Below are 11,741 nucleotides of genomic sequence, written 5' to 3'. Positions count from 1 at the left end.
ATAAAAGGATTATTTAGAAAGTATATTTGAATACAGTATAAACTTTTTAATAGAAGAATATTTTAAGACAAAAAAGGGCAAAATAAAGGACATTTCGGGTGGTTAGTGCACATTTTTTTTTTATTATTATTTATTAATTATTTTCTCTGCAATAATGTGTGTGTGTGGCAGTGGAGTAATTGTTAGATCATGTACTCTGGAGGCGGAGTGATACTAAGGTGGGAGGAGATAGTGGGCAGGGCCAAAGTGCCTTCAACAAGTCAGATAAACTTGCTCAGGCAGTCAGTCAATCTCAGGCACTTGCAGGAGAAGTCACTTACCATCTGGACTAGCAGTGGAACAAGACAGGAGAACTGTGAGCTGCACCTGTCCCATACATATACACACACACTCAGGGGAGAGATCACACACAGCCTCTATGTGTGGCTGGGACCAGAGCGTCCTGGTAAGTGACATTTCTCTAAACTCAGTTTTTGTATGTTCTGCATGTATTTCTGTGTAAAGCAGAGAATGCGTTTTACAATGGAACTGATTGTTTCTATTATTTCATAAATGAAATATTTAGTGGTTATTCAGTTATTTAGTGGTTGTTAATTCTATGTGGTGTGATTGTTTTGAGGTATAGAAATACAGTTTTATTGGGGCTTTCTAGTTCATTATTTTTTTTAAGTTAAAATTCTTGACTGTGATAATTTAGGCATTTTCATTTATTTTAGTATTTAAAACAATTCTTAGAAAATAATTTCTGTATTTAATTCTTAGAAAAAATATTTCTGTATTTAATAATAGTTTATAGTTTTATTACATTTAAACTAAACTTTTTTTTTTTAAGATTTCACTTAAAAGTAGTATTTTTTTTTTCTTATCAAACATAATATATAGTTTTATATTGTGCGTGCATATTTAGTATGCATACATCTGATTTCCATGTTTGTTAATGTGGAGTTTTTCAGTTTCATTATGAGTTTTGGTTCTACAGCTGTCCTAGCACACAATTCTTTCTAACAAAAACATAACTATTTTCTGATCTTTTTTAAAAATATATATATAAAATGTTAGTATAATAGACAATGCTCAACTACAATTTATATTCATCACAAATCAACTTTTTCACAAATCAGCTTTGAAACATAAATTGTATTAATTCTGTAAACTTGAAATAAAAACGAACTACAAACATTTGTAATTATAAGAACAAATAGTTTTAAATTAAGTTTTTAGTTTAATTTTAAATGTATTTTAAATTACATGAAAACACTTTTAATCATTTTAAGAGATTTAATAAAACATTCTCAGAGAAGTTTACTTTTAGTCCTGAAAAGGTAACTATGTATTTTGCCTTTTGAATTTTGGTTGTATCAATTTGCGTCAAAGTTTTTCCTCTTTTGTTTCTATTTCTCACACACACATTCTCTGGGATGGATTGATGGTTCCGTTGCTCTGCCACTCTGATTCCAATTTTAGCTACATTCAGATGTAGACGGGACTTCCTTCCTCTGTTTTCCTCCATTTGTGACTATTTTTTCACTCAGGGAAGAAAACAGGTAGAGGGTTCGACTCATGTTGATAGACAGAAATGAAGAGTAGGACATGAGAAGAGAGACTTTGATCAGTTCTGACCTTACGGAGCGAGTCGGCACGGCTGTTGTCTTTTATTTATTTTAAGAGCACTTCAGCTTGTGTAGAAAGAAACTTCTTAGTTTTGAATGTTGTGTAAGAGATTAAGCTCTAATTTAGGCAAAAATATTTAAATTGTAATCAATTACAATTTTTAGTATAAATGAACATTTGTGCAGCACGAACGTTTTAAAGCAACTAGATCATTTACGTAGTTTAACCTTTACTCTTTCCTAAGATAATGTTTAGTTCTCTAGTTCTCAGATCTGATAAGTCATTCAATTCTACTGCTTTTTCTTTTTCTCAGGCTGCTTCTCATCACAGCTCGGCCATGTTGACTACTGAGGGAGCACCCTACGCCGTGGACAATGAGGAGCTCAAGATGGATGTAGAGGATGTAGACATGACAAAATGGACGGAGGAAGAGTTTGAGGAGAAATGCACGTACATCGTAAAAGATCACACCTGGGAGGGTCCTCTAGAGAACACAGAACTCACCCGGGCCGAGGCGTCCTTACCCAGAAACCTGGCCTTCAAACACCCAGCAGACTCTAAAGAGGTATGACACGATGCTCACACACCATCACATATGCAACGGCATTACGCATGATGCACTCATGGCCTCGAGGCTTCCTTTTTGAAATGTGCCACGAGATTCATCGGGTTACAACTGCAGTCCTGCATGCCATCTGCTAATAATTGTTGTCTGCTTGTATGAGTGTACTGACAGTAAATCTGCAAACCTGCCTCAGAGTGTCACATTATCAAACAGCAAGAAGCGGGTTTAAGCAGAACTTCGGATGGTTGTGATTCTTGTTTAAACAGCATCTCCATAAAGCCGCACCTACTGATCACAAAACTAGCATTAATCTTCTTTATCAGCACTGTCAGGCCAGTTTTTACACTTGTTTTGTTGAACAAAAAAAGTCCCTGTCTATGTCTGCGTGCTTAATAATTTCTAGCTCACATTGTTACTCAGCTAACACAAACATCCATACATCAGAGCACCACATGACAAGCTCCTCAAGCACCCGAGTGCAAAAGTTCCAGAGTGCCATCTATCAAACCTGTTTTATCTGCAGCAGACTGCCATGTCTGTGTCCATGACAATCCACAAAAACACTACTTTCCACCTTTCTAGCGCTAATGACGGCAGAAGCTTTGAATAGGATTAAGTCTCTCTTATTTTAAAAGTGTTTATAGATCAATAGGAACAGGGTTATAGATTTTTTCATCAGTCGCTCTGTCTGTCTTATCTCTTCCTGTGAGGAAAAGAGCGCGTCTCTTTTATGAGCATGTACTTATGAGGTGATAAAGAGTTAACCCTCTCTCTTCAAGAAACACCTGAGGTTCAAACAGGAAGAGAGTGAGTGAAGTCATGTGTTTCACAGAGGAAGATTATGATGATGAGAGAGTATTGATGGGGAGAGCGTTTAACAAGTTGAAAAGTAGGAGTTTGGGTCAGGAGATCATTAGGTAGGAGAAGGGTCGAGTTGTAGTAATCTTTAGATGCAAACATAGGCATTTAAAATATTAAATATTGTGGCTTTGATTTTAAAATTCCCATCTCTGTTTAGTACATTTACTTATGTAAATCCATTTTGCAGAATCAATCTAAACTATAAATTCTGTGTGGCCCTAAATATATTAATATTTCTATCAAATAAAGGACCTGTATGATTCAGTATTGTGAAGAGAGGTTAAGCTTTGGTGATCACCTCCTCAGAAGTGTCTGTGCGGATAATAAGAGGTGAAACGGGACAAACGAATAGTCTCTCTCAGCCTTAGGACACAACCTTGATGACCTTTAGCTTCCTGTGGCTGTCAGGAGAGGTGAAGGGTGAAGAGAGGCATGGCTCCATGTCTTTCAAGTGCGCACATCTGGCTGACTGTCAATGAATTACCCCTCTCTCACACACACTCTGTCTTGCTAATACTGTCAAGCTAATTTAATGAATTATTTTTCAGAAAATGATCGAATTGTGAACCTAAGATACTGTACTTTAAACTTCATCTACCTCTTTCTTAACCACCTATTTTCCTACTTTTTTTAAACCAGGTTATTGGTGTAGTAAGCAGAGAATACATCCCCAAAGGCACACGGTTTGGCCCCCTTGTGGGAGAAAGTTACACTGCAGAAAATGTCCCCAAAGATGTGAACAGGAAGTACTTCTGGCGGGTGAGTTGTTTTGTTTCAGAATCTTTCAATAAAGTAGGAGCGGACAAGAAAAACAATATCGGGTCACTTCCTGTTCCACTGACTGACTTCCTATGTGACATCATGGGCTAGATGGTTATGTAGAAGAAGTGCCTTTATATTCTCAGAGCGATCAGAAACTGCTGAGTAAAGATCTGCTGTTTTGTGAACTGCATTGCTGCACTGGTGCTGCATGACTGAGAGAGCACTGATATGTTCCATCTAGTGTAATCTTTATTTGACTGTGCAGCGCTCTGAGCGTGTGGGACAGGAAGTGCTGAATGACTCTTCAGTTCTGCTGCTGTGAATATATCTTTCTTAAGAATATGTCCGCTTTACAGATTATCTGTGTCATTGCAGTTATTCAAAGTGTTTGACCAGTGAAAAAATAAATCCCATTGCAACATCACAGTTGCCACTACCATTAAATACCACTAACAATTCAAATGAAACGTTTCTCTCACTCCTCTGTGACTTGCAGCTGTCGTTTACAGCTGTCGTCATGGAGAAAGTGCAAAGTCAACCCGCTCTGGTTTTGTGTTGACTTATTTTCTGTCAGTTCCATATTGTTGCCAAATCGAAGATCCCCAAGTGGAACAACTCTGGTCTTTACCTACTAGTCACAGCACTGATATCATTGTTTCCTGTGTTACTGTCAGTCCTTTACCATATGCTGCAGGGCAGGTGATTACAGAGTCACTGGTTAGCTTTTCAAGCATAGAGAAAAAGTGCTAGAGGAAGTGTAGTGTCGACGTTTCTGAGGGAAACCTTGTTTGTGACGTCTTGAAAGTGTTCCTGTAACTTGCAAGCTTAGTATAAACAACATACTGAGACAGGCGTCCCCCTACCATACCTCAGACGAGACCTAAGAATGCATCAGAGAACTGGATGGAGGTACTCTGAGACTGTGCATATTAGTATGGGGGCGTTTGCTGACTCACTGTGAGACTTTATAAGAGCAAACCCCACTTGTCTGTCTCAAAGACATGAGAACTACACTGGAGGACTAGAGAATAGAACATTGTAATAAAGAAAAAGAAAGTTATTCTAATAAAAAAAGATCTGGTCTTAATTTTCTTCATTGTATTTTCTAGATATACTCAAATGGAGAGTTCCATCATTTTGTGGACGGACTGGACGAGGAGAAGAGTAACTGGATGCGTTATGTGAATCCAGCACATTCCCAGCAGGAACAGAACCTTGCTGCCTGCCAAAACGGCATGAACATCTATTTCTACACCGTGAAGGCCATTCCTGCAGATCAGGAACTACTGGTGTGGTACTGCCCTGAGTTTGCCCGCCGTCTCAACTACCCTGCCTCTGGAGAGATCATGATGCAAAAACTCAGTAAGTTCACAAAAATACATATATGTGGCATCTCTCTATTTGCCATAGACCTGGACATATACTTGATCCTTGTTATCTCAGTTTAAGTCAAGAAAAACATGCCTTTCCCACAATAGAGATAGACCCTGTAAGCATGGTGCAAACACACCAGCTTCTTCCCTTTCATCTCTGTTAAGATCGGAATTCTTTGAACTACTCTATTTCTCTCCTTTCTTCCTCAATAATGCTTTTGTTCAGACTAATTACAAAGAATAGGAGTGTAATGTTGCAGCCATTGGTGTTTGAGGACGTTCTTTAAACATGAAAGTGCAGACTAAGGTTTGTTTTGCCCAACATACTAAACCAGCAATAAAAGTCTCTAAGCTAAAAAAAATGAGACAGAGGGAAAGATTGATACGGAGGAGAGGGGGAGATTATAGGTAGGTGAACAGGCCAGTCAGTGTGACTCCTCTCCCCAGAGTCATGTGCATACCCTGGGGCCACTGGATGTAGCCGACCCCTTGAGCTCAACACACACACATAGACAAGTCTGTAATTACACCTACTCACTCATGTCTGCTGCCCCTCTACCTGCAGCCTTAAGAAGGAATAATACCCCCTGCATCTCAAAGCGGAACAGTAGAAACCCTAAAGAAACCTGGTGTATGACTCAATCTAATAGAATGGGCTGATCTGACTGACACAGCCTCCCACCTGAAACTGATTTAGACACTGACATTCTATTTCACTAGTCCTGTCTGGTGTACGATGACAGCATATTCAGCCAACATGTATCTTGAGTCCCTTCATTCCTTTGTCATCCTGCCTCAGGAGGTGTGGGAGGAACTTCATCTTTTGTTTGCCACTTTAAGAGTAAGGAGAGGCTAGTAAGAGCGCGCACGAGAGAAAAAAACCTTCCATTGACTAGTTGAACTTCCTGGTGGCAGGGCTGTGCTGACAGATTGATATCTCTGTGATCGCCTGCTGTTTGTTTTTGGCAAGCTCTCTAGGGAGGAACAGAACTTGTACTATCTGTGGAAGAGAGGTGGGAGGGGAGAACTGATAACCTCTCGGTTTGTTTACACGTAGCTGCCGGGACAGAGGGATAGGGGAGTAGAAAGTCTGGTACATCTTTTAAGGGATACTTATCATGCACACACTCATATTCACACTTGAATTCTACACAATTAACCCCGTGAAAGTTTTGTGAAGCAGGAAGTTATTTAATTGTTTACATCCTTTTGAAGGAGATTAACAGTGAAGCATTTAAGATATATGGGAAAGTAATTTTCTAATTAGCTATCCACCTTTCATCAAATGTGAGTGGGTGGAAGGGTCAGAGTGGTTTAAAATGAGTCTATTTAGCCTAAATTTGAGAATTATATTACTCTATGTATGTTTTATTCATATTTTTATTATTGTGAATTCTGCAAAAGCTTTTAAGTTTGGCGCTGTGCAGAAATTTGGGAACTCTTTTAAGATCAGTCACTAAATAAAATCCATCCCTGGTCTCTGTGGACTCTAAAAGGGAGAGATCTAGGCATGTAGATCCCTATTAGCAGGACCCCATCAGTCCCCCCACACCCACTCAGTGAACCCCATTAAATAGTATCAGTGCATCCATCCCACCCTGACCGGGGCGGCTGTCAGGCCTCACATCCTGTCTGTAGACCCTAACACGGGATAATTTGTCAAACTGTCACACTAAGTGAACCACTTGGGTGCTTTGTTGAAATTTGCATTAAGAATAGCTATATCCTCTGGGACAATGGAACTGCTGTGTCCCTCAAAATAACAATAACTGGAATTGGGATTGTGACCATGTAACAAATATCGCAAACAGACCTGTATCAGTGAATGTAAATTAGTGAGAAAATTAACATATTGTTTTTTGTGTGTAAACAGAGCAGAGTCTGATTGAAGCCACACAGCAAGTGACTGAAGTCAAGCACCCAGGGAAAAGAGAGCACAGCGTTTCAGAGATTCTGAAAGACGTACTGCAAGAACCCAGCAGACCACTTCCCACCCATCCCCGCTGCCCCAACAGCCCAGACCGACCTCTTTACCCCAGTGGTGTCTATCCGCTCCGCCCTTCCCTAAGCGAAGACTTTTTAAAGACTACCACAGTATTTGGCCTCCCGAACCGCTCCCACAGACAGTGTTCAGTGACACCCAACCCTTCAGCACACAGCAGTCTGGAGAGCAGTCCAGAAAGCAGTCCCACACCAGCATCCCTTGAGCCAAGAGACACCCTTCTCTCCTTCTCTCCAGCACTCTACAGTCGTGGCCTGAACCACTACCCAGGCTACTCACCAGCAGGCTCCATGCCATTCTACCCTAACCCGCACTACTCACGCTACCTCATGCCCCACTACCCTGTTAGTAGTCTGAGTGGGCCACCTACTTTGGGCGGTATATTTCCACACATGTACCCCTTTTATAGCAGATTGGTACCCCCTCATGTACCCTTCCCACCTGGCATGCTTCCGTCCGTGGGTAGTCGACAATTTCTGCTTCCACCTGACTCTCCGGCTCCCAGGGACATCCTCCCAGCGGCCACCAGTGCCTTTTATGCAGCCACCTCTCTGAAAGACAAACCAGTCCATGGGCATGGGAACCCCTACGCTCCCGCTGGTGGGTCTCCACCAGCCGGCTCTGCAGCCTCTACCGGACGTGTTCCTACCAAGCCTACCTCAGCAATCCTGAGTACCAGCCACTCGGAGGATAAGGCGATCAATCTAAGCAAGATGAAACAAGGTTCCACAGGCTACAAAACTCTAGATTACCCACTTAAGAAGCAGAACGGGAAGATCAAGTATGAGTGCAATATCTGCACCAAGACCTTTGGTCAACTTTCCAATCTCAAGGTAAGCAAGACAACTGTGCCTCCTTTTTGATGAAAAGCATATGTGTGCTACACATCTGTTAGAAACACTCCTGGTAGTACCTAGCTTACCTGTCTTTATTTCCAGGTGCACCTGCGAGTCCATAGCGGTGAACGACCCTTTAAGTGTCAGACCTGCAATAAAGGTTTCACTCAGCTGGCCCACCTGCAGAAACACTATTTGGTCCACACAGGAGAGAAACCCCATGAGTGCCAAGTAAATAATACCAACAATTTCAGTTGTAACCAGTCATTTCATTTTCTGAGTACATTTGTAAGGTTTCTGCTCCAATAAGAATGAGATCCTAAAACTCTGCTTTCACCTCACAGGTGTGTCACAAGCGTTTCAGCAGCACTAGCAACTTGAAGACCCATTTGCGACTGCACTCTGGTGAAAAGCCCTACCAGTGCAAGATCTGCCCAGCCAAGTTTACACAGTTTGTCCACCTCAAGCTGCACAAACGGCTGCACACACGAGAACATCCACACCAATGCCCGCATTGCCACCGCAACTACATTCACCTTAGCAGCCTGCGGCTCCACCTCAAAGGCTACTGCTTAGCGGTCTCTCCTTCTCCCAGCTGCAGCCTGGATGAACTCAACCGCGTGAATGAGGAAATTGAACGCTTTGACATCAGCGATAATGCAGACAGACTGGAAGAAATGGAAGGGTTTGACATGGAGAGCATGGTAGAGACACAGATCTTTGGCCTGCTCTGGCAGGAGATGGATTTTAAGGCGTCTTATCACAAAGGTAGCACTGGAGGAGACCTGCACCCCCCACCACCTGCATTATCTATATATCGTCTGAACGAGCATGGCAGTGAGGACTCTGTCATCAAGGTTCATTGCAGCAGCCCTATCCAGCTCCTACCTGTCAAGGTTAAAAAGGAGACAGAGGAGGCCATGGAAACCTAGCCAACTAGAGGAATGCTGACCATTTACCTGACTAGCTCTCTTGGCCAGGTTATGGACAGCCACAAGTATACATAATTCTTCTCAAAGAATCAGGCTATGGCCTTTATGTTCAGGGACTTGAGTACTCAGGGCTAACAGACATCGTTCCAGTCCATCAGTGGTCCAGTATGTCCTACACAAATTAAAAAGACAATCATATTCTTTTATTAATATTATTATTGTTGTTATTAATATTATTTGCTCTTCTTGGTGTTTATTTTAGTTTGTTACGTAATCTATTTAATTTATTATTCAACGCATCATCCTTCACAACCAATACGTGGAAATAATGTTTACAATGACTGGTTAAATCATTGTAATTTACTGTTTTATATATTTTCTTTTGCTTTATTCTTTTGTGGATAGTAACTGTAAATAGTGTCCCAGTTGACTGTGATTTCATGTGTGACTGCAAAGAGCTCACCACATTCAGGTTTATTTTTAATGTGGGCTTTGAAGTCAGAGGTAGACCTTTTTGTTGAAGGCATTTTTTAACTATGGGAAAGGTCAGAGGTTACATATCTATGTGTACGTGTTTTACATAACATTTATTCTCTTAATTTTGAGCTCTACACAACATAATGAATACAAAAAGGGCATATTATATATTACCAACAACTGTTACCTCAAATGTCAGAGTGTGTGTGTGTGTGTGTGTGTGTGTGTGTGTGTGTGTGACACTGACACTGCATTTTCTTACTTATGTGTGGCACATTACAGAAACCAAAACGATAAAGAAATGAGAATGTGGAATTGATAACCAAAGTGAACTCTTTCGTTTATTTTCAGAGATGTGTGCAAGTGCAGCGTGAGCTGCTGCAACTGTCTGCTCTGCAGGTCTGTGATGATGTTTATGGACACTCCACATCACTTTGGCCTTTGTATGCACTGGTTCTTTTTTCTTTTGTCTTATGTTTCTACTTTTTTCTTTGTTTTTAATATGATTTTGTGCAGCGATATTAGTAGGACAGTTTATCAGCAACATGTGCTTTGAGGTAGTAGTACTGTATCTCATACACTTTCTGTCCTAAAGTATGACCAAAGTCTACACCTCATCTTCAGCTTTAAATTAAAGAAAAAAAAGACTGTCTTTGTTTACATACTGGTTTACGTAGCTATTTAAGTACAGCTTTGACAAAATGTAAATTATAATATAAATCTTCACTGATCTAAAGCATTTTTGTCATGTGTGTTTTTTTCAAGTATATAAAACAGGGCTCATTCTTCTCTAACCACTATATAGCACAAAAACTCAGCGCAGCATTTTCCTAAACATCTGAGATTCATAATTCATGTGGATATTTGGTGGATTCTTGATGTGATTGCAGGAAGCAGCAACAGAAATGATTCTGTGCTAATTTGACCTAATTTAAATGTTATAGATTTACAGCAAATGTGAATCGATACAATTTCAGAATATATTTTGCAGCAAAGGTCTTGTTAATTATTTTCAGTTTTGTATAAAAAAGTATAAGTATAAAAAGGATATTTGCAATCTATCAACCTTCAAAGACGGTTTTTTTTTTTCATTTTAAGTTTACTTTCCATTTAACATTCATTTATATAATAATTAGCAAAAATAAAATGTGTAAAATGTATTTGCAATTAAGTGCAATAGAAAAAAGCCACAAATAAACATAATTTGAAAAATACTGAATGGTTCTGATTCTTGGGTACTTCAAAATACAACAAACTATCCTTTACGCTGCATTAAAAACTCATGGTCTACAAGTGTAGGGTAGCTCCGGGGTAAAAGTTAGTAACACAGCAACCCAGCAATTACTAGTTGTTTCATTTGCACTTCTGATGAATAGATCCATGACTAGGCAGACAAAAGAAGCAGTCACCAAATCCAAAGTGTAAAATTCCACACCACACAAATCATGACACTGTTAGTAATACCAGCCACAACAGGCCTATATCACACTATACACATACACGCTATGTCACTACAATAATGAAATGCATATGAATATCAGCCAATTAAAATGATTCTGACTGTTAATGTGTCATGTCTTAGTACAGCACAGCAGTGTGCTTTTCTCAAAAGAGATCAAAATCTATCATCAGTGTAAATGATCGTGTGTCTAGCTGTATGACCATGCAGGTTAAAACAAGGAGTCCATTTCAGACTGTTTTCTATTTAATGAAATTCTGTCAAGAGCCACTAGCCTACTAACGTAAATTTGCTTTAAATGATCACTTCAAAAGAAATCCAGAGAGTAATACAAATGTAACTGAATCTTGGCTGTGAAACCTGTCAGAATTTGATGTTTACAATGTGTCTTCTTTGTTAAGCAGAAGTGGTAATACATTGCTTATGCAGTTCTGGCTCATGCGTGTCCTCTTCCTAATCCAGTTCTGAGAACGCTGACTATATCAAATGGAATCCCTTTCAGCTCTTCCCAAATTGTTCATTTATAGGCCCCATGTGAGCATGTGGATTATATGATAATTGGCTTTCTTCATTTCCCGCTGTAAGATGATGTCTGAATCACTCAAGCTAAAAGGGGAAACACACAGTTACAGAAACAAGCTTGTTTTCAGAACATCGACAAAAGTGAATGGACAGAACGGCAAGTCAGAATCTACACTCTAAAAAATGCTGGGTTAAATAGAACCCAGTGCTGGGTAAAATAGGGACAAACCCAGCAATTGGGTTGTTTTGACCCAGCGGTTGGGTTACTAACCTGAAGGTTGGGTTAAACATTTAACCCAACCGCTGGGTCAAAACAGCCCAATTGCTGGGTTTGTCCCTAT

At 40.1% G+C, this 11,741-nt stretch overlaps 1 protein-coding gene across 1 annotated transcript; it reads left to right on the top strand.

Annotated features, from left to right (window-relative positions):
* The first annotated feature begins 302 nt into the window (after positions 1–302).
* Positions 303–9,161, top strand: LOC107661008 (PR domain zinc finger protein 1-like). The gene is made up of 7 exons (XM_016450453.1): positions 303–445; positions 1,925–2,176; positions 3,677–3,796; positions 4,909–5,161; positions 7,046–8,007; positions 8,113–8,241; positions 8,355–9,161. Exons 1-7 carry the CDS (start codon positions 419–421, stop codon positions 8,940–8,942), a joined length of 2,331 nt encoding a protein of 776 aa, XP_016305939.1. The 5' UTR covers positions 303–418; the 3' UTR covers positions 8,943–9,161.
* The last annotated feature ends 2,580 nt before the right edge of the window (positions 9,162–11,741 follow it).

The sequence above is a fragment of the Sinocyclocheilus anshuiensis genome, unplaced genomic scaffold (genome assembly GCF_001515605.1).
Source record: "Sinocyclocheilus anshuiensis isolate Anshui unplaced genomic scaffold, SAMN03320099.WGS_v1.1 scaffold1036, whole genome shotgun sequence".
In the NCBI taxonomy this organism is placed as follows: Eukaryota; Metazoa; Chordata; class Actinopteri; order Cypriniformes; family Cyprinidae; genus Sinocyclocheilus; species Sinocyclocheilus anshuiensis.
Note: the sequence above shows the minus strand (reverse complement) of the source record. Positions and strands in the feature narration are given on the sequence as shown.

Bases quoted from the DNA above. Each gene is read 5' to 3' on its own strand.
- LOC107661008 (XM_016450453.1), top strand. From the start codon at position 419: ATGTGTGGCTGGGACCAGAGCGTCCTG. The intron at 2,177-3,676 runs GTATGACACGAT...TTTTTAAACCAG, and splicing joins ACCCAGCAGACTCTAAAGAG to GTTATTGGTGTAGTAAGCAG. The intron at 8,242-8,354 runs GTAAATAATACC...TTCACCTCACAG, and splicing joins AGAAACCCCATGAGTGCCAA to GTGTGTCACAAGCGTTTCAG.